This window comes from Nannospalax galili, unplaced genomic scaffold, assembly GCF_000622305.1.
Source record: "Nannospalax galili isolate Female #2095 unplaced genomic scaffold, S.galili_v1.0 scaffold809, whole genome shotgun sequence".
NCBI classification, from domain to species: Eukaryota; Metazoa; Chordata; class Mammalia; order Rodentia; family Spalacidae; genus Nannospalax; species Nannospalax galili.
Window position 1 is genome coordinate 1,064,944 of NW_008360015.1, and position 21,478 is coordinate 1,086,421.

The window sequence follows — 21,478 nt, forward strand, 5'->3', positions numbered from 1 at the left end:
TGTGTGTGTGTGTGTGTGTGTGTGTGTGTGTGTGTGTGTGTGTGTGTGTGTCTGTGTTTGAACTTTTGGGGCTTGCTCAAATATTAACAAACCTGCTTTGTGATCCTATAATGATGTGTGGTTGAGGTGCATCTTAATTATGACTAATTACTAATTACTGGGAGGATTACTAGGCAGGGCCTTCCTTGGGCCAGTACTGCTCATCACAGAGTCTCTCTGTCAGGTTGTAGCATGAGTTCCCAGCTTCCTTGAATGCAAAGGCCTGGGCTTCCTGATCCAAGTCAAAGCACAACAGGGCGATTGTGCCTCTTTTCTAGCCCTTTGCCTTCCTCTCCTTTCCCACAGAAAGACCAGCAGAAGGCGGTAGATATGAGTTCAGAGTGTCACATACAGCTCTTTGTTTTCTTAGGCATTCAGTGGCTTGCTTCAGTCATTCAACAACATGTTAAATGACTGTCACCATAGACAGGTGGTATTTAGGATAGATATTTGGAGGGAGTTTGGAGAACTGGGAGGCTCTCTGCCAGTTGCTAAAGTTCCATCTGATAAGATGTAAATCATTTCCTTTCATGCACAAGTCAGACCACAGAAGGTGGCACTGGCTTCCATCTCCAACAAAGTGGCCTGAAAAGTGCTTTTGCCATTCCTTTGTGTGTGTGTCTGTGTGTGCACCTGCATGTGTGTATACGTGTATGTTTGGGTATTTGCATGTGTATATGAAGGCTAGAGGACAACCTTAGGTGTCATTCTTCAGGAATTGTCCACTGTCTTTTTTTTGGAAGCAGGGTGACTCCCTGGCCTGGAACTTGCCTAAGGATCCACCTGATCCTGCCTCCAGGAACACACCACAAGTGGCTTTTCTTTAGAGATTGGAACTCACACAAAGTGAGTCTTTCCCAGCTGTGCCATCTCCCCAGCTTTCTCCATTCCTTTTGCAGATGATTTCTGCTGTACCTGGACATGGCTCCTCCCTCACATCCAGCACCAACCCAGAACCAATTCCAAGTCAAGTCCTGCAGAGCCCAGGGAATCCGAGCTCTGTCCTCAGGGAGCATACAGTCACAGGAACAATAAAACATGGCAGCTGGGACAACAGTCCCATCAGGGCTGGCTGTGGCAGAACTCTAGACGCTCAACAGTTCCTTGGACTGGTGAGCAGCCAAAACTTGATGAAGTCATACTCCAGGTGTGTCTTGATGATGAAAGGATGAGCATCTGCCAGGTGAACAAGAAGGGACAGGAAGGACTGTCTTGGCAGAGGGATCAGCTTGAGGTTACTAGCTGAGTCAGTAGGTGATGGGGGAGAGATGTTCTGTTCTTCAATTACAAATTATTTTTCTATCTTCTTTTTTGAGACAGGGTCTTGCTGTGTAATCCTGGCTGGCCTGGAACTCGCTGTGTAGACCAGGCTGGCCTCGATCTTACAGAGATCCTCCTGCCTCCAGAGTGCTGGGATTAAATGACTGTGCAACCATGCTTGGCTTCAATTAAAAATCTGAAAAGCCCAAAGCTCCTTAAGAGATGATAGGATATGGAAGTCAACTTAAGAAGAGGCTAAGATGGCTCTGATGTGCAAAAAAAACCCCCAAAAACAAACAAACAAAACCCCCAAAAAACCAGAAAGCAGAAAGCAAAACAAGCCTATGTTTTTTTGGTGATAAAATACTGAGGAAAACAAAGTTGAGAAAAATAAGAAAAGAGAAAAAGGAAAAAAGAAAAAAACCCAGATTGAATTATAAATGGATTTTTATGGTATTTTTTTTAATCTTCCTGAATTTTAAATTTTAAAGTGTCTGTGTCAGCCGCTGCCCACGTATCGCTCCGTCTGCAGGGGGCGCACGGGTCTCTACTTCTCCACCTCCAGACCTATGGGGCGGGGCCTCTAGAGTCGGTATGGATTGACAATTGGCTGACGAGGCTGTCAGTCACGGCATCCCGCCTCCGCGCTACGTCACATGATGCAGCCCATCATGGCGGCGGGAGCGCGGCTGCACGGGCCCGTGGCTCCGCAGGGTGGCTGCCGTTGCTACTGTTGAGAGGCGGCGGCGCAGACGGAGCGGGAAGGATGATGGTTCTGCGGCCGGAGCGGCAGGTGCGGACCGGGAACGAAGCAGAGGTTTGGCCGAACAGACTTTTGTCCCGAAGCAGCCGGCACGGGTGTCGCTGAGGCAGCCCGGAGGACGGACAGACGAACGGACTGACTGACTGCCTGGAGGCGGCGACCTCAGAGCGGGCCCGGGGGCACCGCGCGGCGAACGAGATGCCCGGGCCGCCGCCGCCGGTGCTGCTGCTCCTGCTGCTGCTGACTGTCGGCAATGCCGGGGCTGTGCCACTTCCGCAAACAGGTGCAGGTGAGCGTGGACCCGGGGGCTGCGGGGCCGCTGCGGCTCTCGGGGTGCGGGGCGACGGCGGTCCGGCGGGGCCGGTGTCCTCTCTGAATGGCTGGGAGGCCAGGAGGCCGCGGGAAGCGGGCGATCGTGGGGAGATTGCTTGCCGCAGGGGCGTGGGATGGGGGGCGGGGGCGAGGTGACGCGATGGGGGTGGGGACGATCGCGGGGCGCGAGGTGACAGCCACTGAAGCCTCCCTATCCCCGGGGGCTCGTTCTCCTCCGAACCTGTTGCCTCTAGGTCGATCCCTCTAGGTCGGATCCTTCAGCACACTCCTTCCCCTCCAGATGTCACCTGCCTTGTGCCTTTTCTCACATCTTAAAATAAAAACCGTTTCTTAGCTCTCGTCATGACTTCAAAGAAGCCCAATGACTTGGAGCTATGCGGAGTTTTCTTGGCTCTCTGAAACTTGTACTGAAGTTGTAAATTGATTTTTAGATGCTGTGGTTATTTTATTACTATTATTATTCCGAATGAATCTCAGGATGAGAAGGAAGCAGCAGTAAATATTTCTATTTTAGGAAGCCAGTGATTGGAGTAGCAGCTTTTGACTAACTATTGACAAATTGACCCAAGGGTAATTGAAATTTCTATTTTAGCCACTCCAGTGTGATTCTCTGCTCAAGCACCCTTCCCTTCCATATTTTCTCTGTATAATTTTAATTTGGAGTTTATAAATTGAACTTCAACCAAAGAAAGGATTTCAGTTTTTGTAAGGAAAAAAAAAAATTAAAAAAAGAAGCAGGCATGGTGGCCTTTAATCCTAGCACTTGGGAAGCAGACACAGGAGGATCTCTGTGAGTTCAAGGCCACATAGCGACTGGTCTACATAGCGACTTCCAGGACAGCTGGGGCCACAGGAGACTGTCTTCAAAAAGACAAAAAAAAAAAAAAAAGAAAACCAAAGAAACCTAGGCTAAGTTCCCATCATTCTTGCTATGGGGAGTTGAAATTTCATAGTTGAAACCTTAAAAATAATTTCTAATTTCTTCATCTTGCACTTGGAGATATTGGGACCTTAGTGATCAAAGGACCTACCCAAAGTGACACAGCTAAGTTGTAATTTGGATTCTAAATGTAGATTTAGATTCAGCTCCTGGTGTGATTTTTGTTGTTGTTGTTATTGTTGTTGTTTCCTCCCTAGTTCACCTCAAGTCTTGTAACTGTCTATGGAATGCCCCTGAGGTCAAGAGTTATTTTGGAATAATGCAGTCCAGACACATTTTTCAAACAAATCTACAATGAAAGAGAGATGTAATTGCTTCTGGAGCTATACTAGCTTATAACACTGAATGCTTTTAGTTGAGTGTTAAGTGATGTGATTGTACCATATAATGTAGCGCTATATTTCTGCCATCGCCTTAGAATCAAGTGTCTATAATGTGAATTATGTATTCTGATCTAATAGATAAGATAGTTGAAGGTCGTCAGAAGTAGATTGGGCGGCACAGAAAGTACCTGGGAACCTGGGAAAGATTGTACAGAAAGGTATGTAAGGATATGGACATTAACATAGAGGATGAGCATTGGAGCAGCAGTTTGTATCAAGGGATTCTAGATGCTTCCAGAAGATTTTGCTCCCTTTTTTTTGAACCAGGGTCTGACTATATGGCCCTGGCTGACCTGGAACTTGCTATGTAGACTAGGCTGGCCTAAAACTTGCAGAGGTCTGCCCGTCTCTGCCTCCTGAGTGCTGGATTAAAGGCATGGCCAATTACTCTCCTACTGATTTTTCAAAAAAAAAAATTTTTTTTTTTTGGTCTTTTTGAGACAGGGTTTCTCTGTGGCTCCAGTTGTACTGGAGTCACTATGTAGACCAGGCTGGCCTTGAATTCACAGAGATCCACCTGCCTCTGTCTCCTGAGTGCTGGGATTAAAGGTGAGCGCTACCACACCCGGCTTCAAAATGTTTTTTTTTTGGTCTTTTTGAGACAGGGTCTCCCTGTAGCCCCAGTTGTCCTGGAACTGACTATGTAGACCAGGCTGGCCTTGAACTTACAGAGATCTGCCTGCCTCTGCCTCCTGAGTGCTAGGATTAAAGGCGTGCGCCCCCACGCCCGGCCTCAAAATATATTTTTATAAACAGATTTTATGTAGGAACCTGTTGTGCATGTGTCTGCCTGTCTACCTTCTCCACGTCTTTTATTCTATTTTTGCACCGTTTTATGCAGATAGGGATTATAGGAAGTTGAGTTTTGTTGGGTGTCATAGAACAAAGTAACTTGAAAAACATGAATTCATGAGTAGAAATATCAAATTTTGACATAAATGAACTCCCTGTCCAAAAAAATACTTGGTAATTTGTTAGTAACTTTTTTTTTTTTTTTTTTTTTTTTGGTAGGATCTCACTATGTAGCTCTGGCCTGGAACTCATTGTGTTATCCAGGATGGTCTTGAACTCAGAGTTCTGCCTGCCTGTGCCTCTTCAGTACTGCCGTGTAGCAACTTTTTTGTTTTTGACACAGGGTCTCCCTGTATTCCCATCTGGCCTGGAACTCACTACGTAGAAGACCAGGCTGGCCTCAATTTCACAGAAATTCACTTGCCTCTACCTCCCAAGTACTGGGATTAAAGGCATGCACTACCATGCCTGGCTTCCATGTTGTAACTTTTGCAGAATTTTCCTTTCATATTTTGATTCTTGGAAGGTAGTGGGTGGTTTAAATGCATGACAGGATTAACAGGTATCTGGTGTTCAACTGAGTAGAAATGGTGCGTTATCAAATGTCAGACACAGATGTAGGGACTTGTCTTTCCATCCAAAAGAGCTGACTGATACTGTAACTGGGATAGGTTTTTTTCTGTGCTAGGGATTGAATTTGGGATCTCACACATTCCAGGCAAGCACTCTATCATGAAGCTTTAGCCTCCAGCTCTGGGATAGCTTTCTAGATCAAGAATAAAGAAACCTTTGAGCTACTTCCAAGTAGTGAGTTCATTGGTTAAGAAAGAAGAACCAGTCTTGAACGTATATGGTAGGTAAAAGAGCAGCAATACATTGAAGATGTAATTGAAGCTTCTGATGAGCCAGGGGCCCATACTTCAAAGACAGGCTAGTTCTTTCCAAGTAAGGGTAGACCCAGTGCATAGAATCTTTGCCCTCCTTGCTCATATTCTTTCTAATGGCACCTTGGAGAAAGCATGATTCTCAGAAATAGGTTGGGAGGAAAAATACTTGAAGCCAGGTATGGTGATACACATCTGTAATCCTAGCATTCAGGAGGCAGAGGCAGGAGGATTGCTGCAAGTTCAAGGCCACCTTGGCTACCTAGCAAGTTCCAGGCCAGACAGGGCTATGTAGCAACATCCTTTCCCAAAAAACAACTGACAAGAGGCTGGAGAGATGGCTCAGTAGTTAAGAACACTGGTTCTTCTTTCAGAAGACCAGGGTTCAAATCCCAGCACCCACATGGCAGCTAACAACTGTACATAATTCTAGTCCCAGGGGATATGACAGCCTCTTCTGACCTCCGCAGGCATTGCACGACACGGGGCACTTACCTACATGCAGGCAATATTATTCACACATACACACAAAATAAAAATAATAGTAAATAAATTTTAAAAAACAACAGAAGCTGGGCGTGGTGGTGCACACCTTTAATCCCAGCACTCAGGAGGCAGAGGCAGGCAGATCTCTGTGAGTCAAGGCCACCCTGGGCTACATAGCGAATTCCAAGACAGCTGGGGCTACAGGGAGACCCTGTCTCAAAAAGACAGACAAAAATAAAAAAGAAAGCATGAGGCTTTGTCCTTTGCCTATTTGCAGGGGAAACGAGGGAGTGAAATTCAGCTTTTATTTATTTCTCTACTTTTAAAAAAATTTTATTTTTATGTGTATGTATGTATGTACTGCCTGCATGTGTATAAGTGCACCCATGTCGTGCAATGCCTGTGGGGGACAGAAGAAGCTGTCAGATCCTCTGGAAATGGAGTTACAGACAGTTGTTAGCTGCCATGTGGATGCTGGGATTCAAACCCCGCTCTTCTACAAGAACAGCCAGTGTTCTTAACCGCTGAGCCATCTCTCCAGCCCCTCTTTACTTAATTTTTTAGGTCAGGATAAAAAGTAATGGATTTCTTCATGACATCTTTATATATTTATATAAAATGCAATTTTTAAATTGAAGTTCATTTGTGCAAGATGGTTTTTTCATTCAGAGTCATGAGTAGTTTGGAAGTTTAAAAGGTGTGGTTACTCACTGAATCATAGTAAAACTATGAAAATATTGGGTTGCCCCTGTTCATTGGACTAGATGACTTTTGTTTATTCTTTCTTTTTCTCCCCCCCCCTCCTTTTTTTTTTCAATTTTGGAGACCCGGTATCTCTTGTGGACTTGGAACTCTCTATGTAGACCAAACTGGCCTCAAACTCAGAGATCCACCTGTCACTGCCTCTGTCTCCTGAGCGCTGGGATCATGTGTGCCACCATGCCTAGCTTCTCTTCCTCTTATTTTATTTTTAAAAATATTTTATTTAGGCCAACCTAGTCTACATAGTGAGTACCAGGTCAGCTGGGTCTGCAGGAGACCCTGTCTTAAAAAGACAAAAAAATTATTATTTTTATTTTATGTGTATGAGTGTTTTGCCTGCATGTAGGTAGGTACACCCCTGTTGTACGGTGCCCTTGGGGGTCAGAAGAGGGTGCCAGAGCCCCTGGAACTGGAGTTATGGACAGTTATTATGTGGGTGCTGGGAAACGAACTTGGGTCATCTGTAAGAGCAACCAGTACTCTTAACCGCTGAGCCATCTCTGCGGCCTTGTTTTATTTTATTTTATTATATTATTTTATTTTATTTTTTATTTATTTTATTTTATTTTTTGAGACAAAGTCTTGCTGGGTAACCCATGCTGGCCACTAACTCTGGATCCTCCTACCTCACCCTCTGGCGTGCTGGATTATCGGCATATACACACTATGTCTGACCTCAGAAGACGTTTCTTTGTTGAATTTTATTTGAGGCCTCTTCATAGCTAAAGGATGCCCTTTTGTCTATCTCTGTCTAAAAGGCTCTTTTCCTGAAGATTTGAATATTTGCTATAAAGGCCTTTGTAATATAGATGGAAACCTTGCTGGGCCTCACTTGGACCCTTAGGGGAAGGGAGAAAATCCAGCTCTCACACACTGCTAAGTGGTCAAACTAAGATTCAGTCAGTTCTTTTCTATAGATCATGGTTATCAATCAGATCATTCTTAGAAAACAGGGGTGCACCTGTAAGAGTCTCTGGAGTCTTATCATATATCTGGATTGGACTGAAACAAAGCTCTTACAGTCGCATTTGTGAACACATTCCAAGCCACAGTGTCTTGTTAATATTAGGATGGAGGTTAGACAGGGAAACCCATGTCTATTGTTCTGCTGAATATTAGGTCAGAGTAGAGAGGAAGCATTTAGCAGTTCCAGATAAAGGCTCTCAGGGAAGCTAGTGGGATTCAGCCGCTGATTAAACGCAGCTTATGAAACCAGTGTTCTCAGTTTAAATGAAACAGACTTGTATCTCAAAAAAGATTCCTAAAGTCAAGTAATTGCTTTCCAAAATGTGATATTTTGTGATTAATTTTCACAGCTTCTATGAAATGAGTATTTTCCACAGGCTTTCCATGGGCTTGCAGTTGGATTTGGGTTGGGACGGCTCTAATTGCTTTTCACTTGGTGACATTTTTGTGTCACTAAATATGCTCCTCTGCACTGTAAGAGAAGTCTGTCCAGTTCTGTAGCTGATCAGCAGTGAAGCTAGCAATCCTTATTGCTCTTATCAGTGTGCTGATGATTCATGGCATTTTCTTGAAAATAGGAGAGTCCTTGGGCCCTTTCTGTCCCCTGTGGGCTGTGTCACTTTGATAACGGCTGTACATATAATAAAAAAAAGACATTGTCATGTAAAAAAATGAATGTCCAGGGTTCTGAAACAGTTGAACAAATGAGTCCTCAAAAAAGTCTTTGTCAATGGACAGAAAAAAGAATCCAACTTTTTAGTTGAGAATAAAATTCATGAAGCAATCGGAGCAGGAACGTGATATGCTCAAAAGAACTTGGGCTTTGAAGTTAGACGTGGGTGTCAGGTCTTCTTTTTTATCTGCTTTAAGATCTTGGGTTAGGTCAGGAGGCTGAGGCAGGAAAATCCTGAGTTCAAGGCCAGTCTGAGTAACTTAATGATAGCCTGTCTCAAAATTGAAAAAGTAAAAAGAGGCCTAGACGTGTAGCTAAGTGACATTTGTCTAAGTACTTAAGTACTTGGGAGACCCTGGGTTCAATCTCCAGAATTGCAAAGGAAAAAAAAAAAAAAAAAAAAAAAAAAAACAAATTTTTTTTCTTGAACTTTTACCTGTCCTCTCTTGGCTTTTCACAACTCAGCTATTAAAAAGAACAATGATAATATCTATGATATCTATGTAAAAGGTTGTGGGAAAGGTGGATGGGTAGTGTCATGGTGGTACAATACATGGTGGTACCTGCATGTTGTACTTGGGTGATGTGACTAATCATAAATGGTGTGGCTGCATAGAAGGAACTCTTTTTTTTTAATTTGCTTATTATTTGATGTGTATATATGTGCAGCACTTGCATGCAAAGCCTGTGGATGTCAGAAGAGAGTATTGGACCCCCTGGAAGTGGAATTACAGATGGTTGTTAGCTGTCACGTGGGTGCTGGGAATTGAACCCAGCCCTCTGCAAGACCAGCTAGTATTTTTAACAGCTGAGCCAACTCTCTAGCCCATTTGTTGTTTTTTTGAGACAGGATCTCATGTAGCCCAGGCTGGCCTCAAACTTGCTATGAATTGAGAATGACTTTGAACATCTGATCTTCCTAGCTCCTACCATAGAAGTACTGAGATTGCAGGTATAAACCACTATGCCCAATTTTATATGGTGTGGGGATCACGCCCAAGGCTTCATGCATGCTGGGGAAACATTTTACCACCCAAGCAACATTCCCCAGCCCCCAAAAGAAGGATCTCTTAAATGGTGCTTGCTTAACTTGAAATATCTATTTTTACCGAATTTGAAAAATCCATTGCTCAAAATATCTTGCAATATGGTGGATGGAGACCACACACACACACACACACACACACACACACACACACACACACACACACACACACACACAGAGAATCTGATGGATTTATACGTGCTGTATAAACTGGTGTCAATATTTCAGATTCATTAAGATGGGGAACTATGCTTGAAATTTTTAGGATGATCTAAATTAGTCTGCTTTTATGTAATAAACCTGTTTTTAAAGCTTCATGATGACTAAAACTCTTGCAAGTGAACAATTGCTGGTTTTAATTTACTTAAAGGAACCTTGAGCAGTCTGTTTCCTTAATCCCAACCAGAGTTTTGTATTTGCATAAAGTATCCCCAGAGGTCAATGGTTAAGCCAAGCTGAGGAATAATCAACCCAGGCTGATACTTCCCATTTTAAATATCCGTTGGGAGATGAATTTCTTCCTTTCTGTTTTCTGTGTTTTTGCATTTTTGTAATCTGCTAGCTGTCCTTTACTCTTTAAATTTTTAATTTGTGGGCCAGTGAGATGGCTCAGTGGGTAAAGCTTGATGACCTGAGTTCGATCCCGCAAGGTGTTGTCCACACATGTGCTGTGACACACTTCTCATGGATGAGTAAACAAATGTTACGAAGAAAGGAATGATCTAGAAAGAAAAAGCTAGACCAATGTTCCTAGTCTAGAATGCACTGACTATTTAGGGTTCAGATTCAATTCTCAACTTTTCTGTGACTTTTCAAGAATACATACCATTTTGAAAAAGAGAAAGCCGCTGGATGTGGTGGTGCACGCCTTTAGTCCCAGCACTTGGAGGCAGAGGCAGGTGTATCTCTGCTATTGAGACCAGCCTGGTCTACATAGCAAGTTTCAGGTTAGCTGTGGCTACAGGAAAACCTTGTCTCAAAAAAACTAAACAAAGCGAGAGAGAGACAGAGACAGAGACAGAGACAGAGAGAGACTGACTTAGGAGGCTGAGACAGGGAAGGATTATAAGTTGGAGGCCAGCCTGGGTTACATAGTGAAGCCCAGGCCAGCCTAAACCAGAAAGCCCTGTTTCAATAAAACTAAGGGCTGGGATGTAGCTCAGTGGTAAAGTGCTTGGTTATCATGCCTAAGACCCTGAGTTCAATCCCCAGAACTGTAAGGGGTTGGAAGCCAGGGAAATAGGGTAGAGTCAGTGTGTTGGCAAAGCAAAAATATTGAAATGCTGAATTTTAAAATTGTGGCAAGTGACTCACTTGGAACCATGCCTTGGCATTACAGTTATTTGCCACAGAAAACTAGCATATCAGAAAAATAGCCTCATTATTTTTAAAAATGTTTTTTTCTTGGCAAAGGTTAGCACAGTGCAACAGTCTGGAATCTCATTGATTTTTATTGTGATTCAAATGGGAAAAGTGAGGAGTGTTGATGCCAAATGTTCAGGTGCCTGACAGGATGGTGGGTGCCTCTCCTCCCTTATACCTGGGCCAGGCCATTCATCTTCCTCTGTCGCCTCCTGTTTCCTCTGGGACCTTGGATGACGGGTGGGTATATGTATGACTTCATTTTTGACAATTTGGCAGATTTTGAAATTTGCTATAAGTTGTATTTGTTTTAATATTTTAAAAAGCTTAGTTACCGTCAGACCAAATAGATGTGCCAAGACTGTATAATGTGACCACGGTAGCTCCTGGCTGTTTGTATCTGGCTCCAGTTTGGTTGGGGAGGCCATGGTGTATTCCTACCTGGTGTGCTGCTTTCCTGCCTCCACTGAACACTAGGGTCTTCCCCAGGCTGACTTTGAACTCAGGATCTTCCTGCCTCAGCCTCCTGGTCTAACCCAAGATCTTAAAGCGCATAAAAAAGAGGAAGATAGAGGTCAAACTTGAGTGTCATTCCACCTCAGGAGCCCTCCACCTTGTTTTTTGAGATATGGTTTCTCACTGGCCTGGAGTTGCCAAGTAGGCCACGCTGGCTGGCCAAGGAACCCTGGGATTTCTCCTGTCTCTGCTTCCCTGGTGTTAGGATTACAAACACTGACCATCATACCTGGCTTTTTTACATGGGTGCTGGGGATCAAACGGCTCAGTCTTCATGCTTATACCGTGAACACTTTACCAACGGAGCCATTTTCCCAGCATGTTCCTAAGAGCTCAGTTAACCTGCTTGTAGTTTGCAAAATATTCCATGTAATTTCTCATCTTCCTTCTTTTAAATCTTTCATAGACTCACTTCCTCCTAAATCCTCTGTCCTGACCCAGCCCTTAGAGATTCCCACTCCATTGAACTCTAGAGTGTGCCTTTGGGATAAGATATTCCATAGGATGCTGAAAACATTGTAATTGACGTTTTGATTTTTGTCTCATCCTTTTAAAATTTCAACTTAAGTTATGGTGGCACATACCTTTACTTCCAGCAGAGGCAGGTGGATCTCTGTGAGTTTCAGGCCAGCCTGTCTACATAGCAAGTTCCAGGCTAGCTGGGCTATACAATGAAACCGTGTCTCATAAAATAAAAATAAAATAAATAGAAAAGGCAGGGAAGGGGCTGGAGAGAAGGCTCAGTGGTTAAGAGTAGAAACTGCTAATGCAGAAGACCCAAGTTCAATTCTCAGCACCCACACCAGGCAACTCAGAACTGCCTGTAACTCCAGTTCCAAGGGGATCTGATGCCTCAGATGCACATACATATACATAAACAAAAATAGATCTTTTAAAAAAATAAAAATAATCTTAAATATTAAAGCCAGATGTGGTGGCATATACCTTTAACCAGCACTGGGGAGGCAGAGGCAGGTGGATCACTGTGGCTAACCTGGTCTATATAGTGAGCATAGTGAGTTCCAGTCCAGCCAAGGTTACATTCTGAGACCCTGTCTCAACCCCCCCCCCCAAAAAAAAAAACCCACAAAACAATATCAAAGGCGGGTGCACTTAGATTTATGGTACCAGTCTTTCACCTGCACTTAGGAAATACCATTTCGTATTGTTAAGTCTTTTCACTTGGATTGCAAGTTTGTAGATGAGGAGGATAGTCCTAGAGAACTAAGTTCATCAACCCCTCTGCAGCATGCCACCTGAGAGGGGATGGAAAGCAGAATCTCATTCACTCCTGCATGACCTTTCATGCAGATGAAGCCCTTCAACTGGAATGAGGCCATTTACAGTGTAGTTTTTGGTGTGTGCTAGTATTCACATGTGTGTGCTTGTGTGTGGAGGCCAGAGGACGGCCTCAGATATCCCTAGCACTGGCCACTTTTTTTGATTTGAGACAGGGTCTCTTGCTGGTCTAGCCTGTGAGTTCCAGGGATCCTCCAGTTTCCTCTGCTCCAGCTCTGGGATTGCAGTTGCATCCTGCCACACCCAGCTTGGTTTTTTTTTAAAATCCATGAGTTCTGGGAATCTAATAAGGTCCTCGTGCAAGCAAGACAAGCACTTTCTGGACTGAGCTCTCTCCCCTGCCTGGTTTCATTTCATTTTATTTATTTATTTATTTATTTATTTATTTATTTATTTATTTTTAATATTTTATTTATTTATTTATTTTATGTGTATGAGTGTACTGCCTGCATGTATGTGAGTACACCTGTGTCATGCAATGCCATGGAGGTCAGAAGTGGGTTTCAGGTTCCCCTGGAACTGGAGTTAAGGATGGTTTGTAGCCGCCATGTGGATGCTGGGAATTGAACCCGGGTCCTCTGCAAGAGCAGTCAGTGCTCTTAACCACTGAGCCATCTCTCCAGCCCCTCATTTTATTTTTTAAATTAACGTTTATTTATTTAATTTTTTTTTTTTGGTCTTTTTGAGACAAGGTCTCCTGAAGCCCCAGCTGTCCTGGAACTCACTGTGTAGACCAGGCTGGCCTTGAACTCACAGAGATCCGCCTGCCTCTGCCTCCCAAGTGCTGGGATTAAATTAAAAGCATTCACCATCATACCTGGCTTGCTCATTCATTCATGCATGCATGCATGCATGTTTTACCTGCATATATATAAGTGCCCCATGTCATGTTGTGCCTGTGGAGGCCAGAAGGCATCAGATCCCCTGGAACTGGGGTTACAGATGCTTGTTAGCTGCCATGTGGGTGCTGGGAACTGAACCCAAGTTCAAGAGCAGCCAGTGCTCTTAACCACAGAGCCATCTCTCCAGCTCCACCACCCTCCCTTTTTTTTTTTTGAGTCAGGGTCTCAGACTCACTATGCAGCTGAGGATGGCCTTGAGCTTGTGGCTTTACCTCCACTTCCCATGTGCTAGGATTCTAGGCTCAAGTCACCACTTTGACTGAATTTTTTTTTCCCCCTCTCATGATTAGGCTGGCATTATGGGTTTTGGGGAGGAGATTAAAGTACCATTCTTATCATGTCAAAAATGCCACATGCTGGGGGCTGGAGAGATGGCTCAGCAGTTAAGAGCACTGGCTGCTCTTGCAGAGAACTGAGGTTTGGTTTCCAGCACCCACATGGAGGTTAACAACTGTTTGTAACTCCAGTTTCAGAGGATCCAGTGCCCTCTTTTGAACTCCATGGGTACTGCATGCATATGGTACAATTATATACATGCAGGCAAAAATACTCATGCACATAATAGATGCCACATGCTTCCAGCATGACTCCTCATTGATCACCTGCCTGTGTCCAGCTTTCCCCACTGTATGGCCTTCCCCACATTCACTGTGTGTAGAGGTGCTTTCTGTTCTACCTCCTTCAGGGGCAAATGTCTATGCAAGTTATTTGGAATTTTCCTGTAGCAGAGTTGATTATTCTCCCTCCCTCCCCTTCTCCCTCCTTCTTCTTCTTCCTCCTCTTCTCCTCCTCTCCCCACTTTGTGTGTGTACTGTTCATGTTTGTACATGTGTATGGGTGTGCTTGCACATATGTGCAGGTGCATGTAGAGGTCCGAAGTTGATATCAGATGTCTTTCTAAGTTGCTGTCCACCTTTATTCTTTTGAGATGGTCTCACTGTGTAGCCCTGACTGGCTTGAACTCAGGTCCTCCTGCCTCTGCCTCCTGAGTGCTGGGATCAAAGGTGTGCAGCACCATGCCCAGCTTTAAAAACTTTTTTAATAATAGTACTTCTTGGGTTGGGGTTATAGCTCAGTGGTAGAGCACTTGCCTGGTATGCATGAGGCTCTTGATTTGATCCCAGCACCACACACGTACACACATACATATGTGCATGTGCGCACATGTACACACAAAGAAGAGGAGGAGTGGGAGGAATGCTTCCTCTCTGGATCATCTTGAATATTCCCATAAATCAGTCATTTCTCCAAGGAGCCCCGACTCATTTCAGAGTGACGTTAGAAACTAAGATCTGGGATTGGATTTTGGTCCTTTCTTTTGGGACCCTTACCATTGTTTTGATCTCAGCTTTCTTTAATCTTGGTTTTTGTTCGTTTGTGGTTTTTTTTTTTTTTTTAATATTGAACAGGGTCTCACTGATTCTGTAGCTCAGCTAGCCTGGCACTCATTGTGTAGCCCAGGCTTGCTTTGAATAAACCCTTGGCAGTTCTGCCTGCCTGTGCCTCCTGAGTGCTAGGATCATGGGTGTACACCAACATGCTTAGCTTCTCTTCAGTGTTGGTGGGGAGCAATTTTGGGAGGACCAAGAACACAGACTGGTTACAAGAGCTCCCACCCATATAAATAGCACCATAAATATTCTAAATATCGAGTTTGGTGGTCCAAACTGCATTATGCTGATGTTGGCAGCATCTGATTTTTAAAAAATATTTTATTATTTTTATGTGTATGTTTGTATTGTCTGCATGTAGGTAAGTGCACCCATGTCATGCAGTGCCCATGGAGGACAGAAGAGGCTGTTGGATCCCCTGGAACTGGAGTTATGGACAGTTGTCAGCTGCCATGTGGGTGCTGGGATTTGAACCTGGGTCTTCTGCAAGAACAGTCAGTGTTCTTAACCATTGAGGCATCTCTCCAGCCCCAGCATCTGATTTTTATTTTCAAGAATAGATATGATTAAAATCTATTTAATTGTCCCTCTCTGAGTAAGCTGATCTCTGAGAACATTAAGGAAGCCTGTTTGGTCCAAGAGTTTATAGCAAGAGAGGGTTATTTTAGGATGTTTTAGCACAGGACATGGTTGAAAGGGATTGTAGGGAACTCCTTTAATTGACTAATGATCAGATAAATCAGGCATGGTGGCACAGGCAGGCAGATCTCTGAGATCGAGGCCAGCCGGGTTTACATAGGGAGTTCTAGATAGCTAGGGCTACAGGGAGACCCTGTCTCAAAAACAAATAAACAAAAGGGATTAAATGTCCAAAGCAGAGTCCAACCTGTAGACTTGTGTTGATCTGTTTCTAGCTTTTTGTTTTGTGACAGGATCGCATGTGACCTAGGTGGCCTCCAACTAGGTAGCTAAGGATGACCTTGAACTTCTGATTCAAGGATTATAGACCTACAATCCCACACTCAGTTGATGTATGGCTGGAGATGGAACTCAGGGCTTCCTGCAGGCTAGGCAGGCATTCCACAAACTGAGCCACATCCTCAGCCTTGGGTCTATTTCTAGAGCTTTTCTTTTCTTTTTTAAAATTTTATTTATTATTTTTATTTTATGTGTATGAGTGTATTGCCTGCATGTATGTGAGTACACCCGTGTTGTGTAATGCCACGGAGGTCAGAAAAGGGCTTCAGATTCCCGTGGAACTGGTGGAGTTAAGGATGGTTCGTAGCCGCCATGTGGGTACTGGGAATTGAACCTGGGTCCTCTGTAACAGCAGTCAGTGCTCTTAACCGCTGAGCCATCTCTCCAGCCCACTATTTCTAGGGCTTTTCATTTTTATTATGGAAAATATCAGACATACAGAGAAGTAAATAGTGAACCCACACCAACACATTTAAATTTATGGTCAGTGTTGTTTCACCTGTACCCTTTGCCTGCCAGAATCCTTTTATTTTGATGTCAATCCCAGCTCCAGTGTGGTTCAGTTGTAACCACTTGAGGTTGAGGGTGTTTTTATAAAACAAGATCCTGCCTGCACTAGAGTCATCTACTTATTTGTAGAAATACAGATATGAGGCCTAGACTGACCAACCACTAGAAATCAGAATTCTGGAGGTGAGCCTGAAACTTTTACTTGAAGTGCTTTTCTGGTTCTTTCAGGCACCACTCCCTACCCTGCCCACCTAACACAAATACTTTATCTAGATACAAAAGCTCATGAGTTATTTAATAGAAATTTGCTGGCTTAACTGATGAGATTGAAGGAAACAAGCAAAACTTTTAAGAAATTTGAAAGTTAATTGTGTGTGTGTGTGAGAGAGAGAGAGACAGAGAGAGAGAGAATGAGCTGGAGTTAAGGCACACACATGCTACAGGACTATTTGTGTGAGTTGGTTCTTTGCCTTTACCATCTGGGTCCTGGAGATCAAGCTCCAGTCTTCTGGCTTGGTGCAGGTTCTTTTAGTTTTTTCTAAGCTAACTTATTTTGGGACAGCCTAGGATTTGTGACCTGTTTCCTTCCTTCCTTCTCCCCTTCCTCTCCCCCTCCCTCCCTTCCTTCCTCCCTTCCTTCCTTCCAAGGGCCTCACTATGTAACTTTGGCTGGCCTGGAACTCACTTTGTAGACCAGGGTGGACTCAAACTTACAGAGATTCACCTGCCACTGCCTCCCAAGTGCTAGAATCAAAGAGGTGGATCACCTGCCTAGGTCAAAATATTATTTTTCTTAATATTTATTTTTATTATTTTAAAATTATGTATATGTGTAAGTGCACATGAGTGCAGGTGCCCATGGCAGCCAGAGGCATTGGCTCCCCTTTGGAGCTGGAGTTAGAGGCATTTGTGAGCCAGAGACGTGGGAGTTGGGAGCCAAAGTAGTCCTCTGCAAGAGCAGTGTGCACTCTTAACTGTGGAGCCATTACTCCAGCATGTACAAAATATTCCTATGAGCTGAAAGAAAGTGGACTGATTGATTTTTCACCTATACCTGCTACATTATAATGATGTGTAATTAGTTGGGTGTCATTAAGAATATCTTAGGCTCACATTTGTTTTTAGCAAAATGTGTACCTTGAACAGGATTATTCAGTTACAAACATTTGTAATAGTGATTTTTTTTTAGAGGATCAGGGTATTTATTTATTTATTTATTTATTTATTTATTTATTTATTTAGTGTTTTGCCTGCTTGTGTTTAAGTGCACCTGTGCCATGCAATGCCCATGGAGGTCAGAAGTGGGTGTTGGATCCCCTGCTACAGAGTCTCACTCTGTAGCTCTGGCTGGTCTGGAACTCACTATATAGACCAAGCTGGCCTTGAACTTGCATTGATCCTCCTGCCCCTGCTTCCTGAGTGCTGGGATTATAGTCATGTGCCACCATGGCTGGCTTTTTATTATAAAACTGAGAAGACAGGACCTTTTGGTCACCTTTCAAGTTATCCCCCAAAGCCAGGCATGGTGGTATGTACTACAGCAGCCTCCGGTTCTTGGAAGGAGGAGGAGGCAGGAGACATGCTTGATCCCACTAGTTCAGGCCAACCCAGGTGGCAGACTGGGTCCCTGTCTTAAAAAAATTTTTGTTAAATTTAAATTTGAAATATTGTACATGTTGTAGATTCTTCTTTAGGAAGCTCAATAAATCCAACCTGTGCTCCTTTAGAAGGAAAATTCTCTCTGTATTTGCCCAAAATTTCCCCCTTTGCTTGGCTCATTCCAGGCAGCAACTGTTTCCTCCAGAGATGTAGCCTGTCGGTTACCCAGCAGAGCCTCACTTGACTTTTACCTCAGACTGTTATTAAAACGCAACACCCGGATGCTGATTGCTAGTAAGGCACTGAAAAATAACAAATGTACCAAAATAGCCCCCTCGAAACACTCCCTGAAGATTGTTGCAGTAGTATGATATAGAAATCTGTAATTCAAGTCAGTTTTCTTTACAGAAAATAAAATTTAAGGAGCTCAGTTAGCAAAGTGCTTGACTGTGCAAGCATTAGAACCCAAGTTCAGATCCCAGAACTCACATGAAAAAGCCAGGCGTGATCACGGGTACTAGTAATCCCAGTGCTGGGGTAGATTTGGGGGTCCCCAGAGCTTCAGGTTCAGTGAGAGACTCAATAATTTAGACAAGAGACTGGAGAGATGGCTCAGTGGTTAAGAGCACTGAATGCTCTTGCAGAGGACCCGGGTTTGATTCCTAGCACCCACATGGCAGCTACGAACCATTCTAAACTCCAGTTCCAGGGGAATCTGAAGCCCTCCAGGGCATTGCACAACACAGGTGCACTCACATACATGCAGGCAATACACTCATACACATAAAATTAAAAAAATAATAAATAAAATTAAAAAAATAACTTGGACAGGCAACTGAAGAAGGCACCCTATGTCAACCTTTAAACTCCACATGTACCTGCACACACACAAACACATGCACATACAAAAAAATTTAATAAAAGATCTGATCACCACTATGAACCATATAGATCTATATTCAGTACATTCAGAAATGATGAGTCTTTTGCCTGTGGAATTGTGAGTCGAAATTCCAGGTTGCAAATGGAGGAACCAAGGACTGAAGTTGCAAATTCAATTCCATGTGGCCGGTTAGCTGCAAATGAGTGACTCTTGACATTCTGCCCACCCCACCCACCAGGCTGAGCTGCCGTGTGCTCTGAGTAGCATGCTTATGTAATATAACACACAGTCTACACACTCTGAACCCAGTCACTATCCTCCAATGTTGACAGCTAGTTACTACCTGAAAGTACTGTGGTGAAATTTTAAACCATCATAGTTTCTTTAAAGAACTAAAGAAAAACCATATTGAAAATTAGGAAACAGGAGGCTGGAGTAATGACTCAGCAGTTAAGAGCACTGGCTGTTCTTGGAGAGGACCTGGTTTCAGTTCACAGCACCCACCATCTTTAACAACCATCTTTAATTCCATTTCCAGAGGATCTGACACCCTCTTCTTGTCTCCATGGGCATTGCACACATATGGTGCACATACATACATGCAGGCAAGACACTTGTATACATAAAATTAAAAATAAATAAAAAAAATTAGGAAACCAAAACAAAAATTTTAGGAAACTGAAATACTAAAAGAATAATCTTTTTGTTGTTTTGGTTTATTTGTTTGAGACCGAGTCTCCCTGTAGCCCCTGCTGACCTGGAACTCATTATGTAGACCAATCTGGCCTCATTCTCACAGCTATCTGCCTCCTGAGTGCTGGGATTAACTATACCCAGCTAAGAATAACCTTCTTGGAGACAAGAATTTCATGTAGCCCAGGCTGGCCTTGAACTCACTGTGTATCTAAGGATGACCTTGAACTTCTGATCCCCCTGCCTCCCCTTCCTGAGTGCTGGGATTAAATGCATGCACCACCACACCTGGTTTACATAGTATTGGATTTTGAACCCAGGCCTTCAGGCATGTTAGACAAGCACTCTGCCAACTGAACAACATCCCCAACCTCCCTAAAAGAACAACTCTTTAGTTTCCACCCATGAAATGAAGTTGTACCATTTAATTAAAAGAGTCAAGAATGTTTCTGCCTTTTAAGGAACATAATGATAAACTCATGAACATTCATTTGTAAACATGGAAAATCCTTTAAATACCATTGGTTTTGTGCTTTTGATGGGGGGCCCTGGCCCTTTTAAGAATCCGCTGACTATTATGGATCCCAAGATGAATGCTCATTGGCAGCTATTTGGTTCATCTTGCCCACATGGAAGGCAGATATTACAAAAGCATGTGGAGGGCCTTGGGAGATGGCTCTGTAAAGTGGTTGCTGTGCCAACACGAGGACCTGAGTTTGGATCCCTAGCACCCACTTAAAAGCCAGGCATCATGGTACACATCTATAATCCTAGTGCTTGTGGGGGTGGGGGGTAGGGCAGAGAGACAGGTGGATTCATAGAGCTTACTGGCCAGATAGCCTAGCTAATCAGTAAGCTCTAGGTTCAGTGAGAGACCCTGCCTCAAAAAATAGAGTAGAAAATAGAGCAGTAGGGGAAGACATCTCAACATTGACCGCTGGCCTTCATACACAGCTGCATGGGTGAGCACACGTGCACACACACCAAGCTCACTGAGCAATCTCCCTGTCCCCTTGTTATGTATGTTCTTATGGCTACAAATATTCATAACTGACTAGTATTTATGACTAAATTTCTTTGGCATTCTTTTGTTTTCCCTTTGTTGTGGTGGTGGTTTTGTGTAAACATCATGTCCTTAATCTCACTGTCCTGGTTCCCCAGGGTCCATGCTCTGTCTTGGAGTGGTGGTACTCAGGCTGCCTCTATGTCCTGTTGGGAGCACTGAGGTGACTGGCCCATTCCTTTCCCATGTAGCCTCCTACTGTACCATTTTTTGTTTGTTTTTTCTCATCTCTTCATCTCTGTGAGAAAATGCCTGATAGAAGCAGCTTAAGGGAGGAAGGGTTTAATCTAGTCACTTGGTCCAGCATGGTGGATGCCATACTGGTAGGAGTGTGTGGCTTATGTACCTCACATCTTGGCCGATCAGGGTATTAAACAGCCAGGCTGTTACTCTCAAGGTCTACCCCCAGTGGCCTATATCTGCCTTCTAGGCCTTTTGTCCCAAAGGTTCCACAACCTTCCCAAACAGTGGTACCAGCTAGGGACCAAGTGTTAGATCACATGAACTTGTGGGGGAAATTTCACATTCAAACCATAATGCCCCCCTAGGAAGTTTTTAACTTTATCTCTAGACTCTGCAAAGTTGTTAAGCTTTGCCTTCGTGATATTTCTTCCTGTTCTCCCCATTCATTAACCTGAATATTCAGCTAGCCCTTGAATCTATTTTTAAATTTTCATTTTTTATTTTGCGTGAATGAGTGTTTTGCCTGCCTGTATGCAAGTACATCACATGAGTGTGATGCCCATGGAGGCCAGAAGAGGGCATTGGATCCCCTAGAACTGGAGTTACAGATAGTTGTAACTGCCACGTGGATGCTGGAAACCGAACCTGGGTTCTTTGTGAGAGCAGCCAGTACTCTTAACCACTGAGCCATCTCTCCAGTCCCAGGCCATTGAATCTTAGCCCTTCGCTTTGGTTCTAGAAAGTTTTCATATCATTTATACATACCCCACATA

At 43.7% G+C, this 21,478-nt stretch overlaps 1 protein-coding gene across 3 annotated transcripts in view; it reads left to right on the forward strand.

Moving 5' to 3' along the window:
- Positions 1–1,965: 1,965 nt before the first annotated feature.
- Lmtk2 (lemur tyrosine kinase 2) overlaps positions 1,966–21,478 on the forward strand; it is a 111,930-nt gene continuing 92,417 nt past the window's right edge. For all 3 annotated transcript variants that reach the window (XM_008824019.2, XM_029559102.1, XM_008824020.2), the window contains exon 1: positions 1,966–2,351. In XM_008824019.2, the coding sequence (XP_008822241.1) occupies positions 2,261–2,351 (91 nt within the window). In that variant the 5' untranslated portion in view covers positions 1,966–2,260. The remainder of the gene's footprint in view (positions 2,352–21,478) is intronic.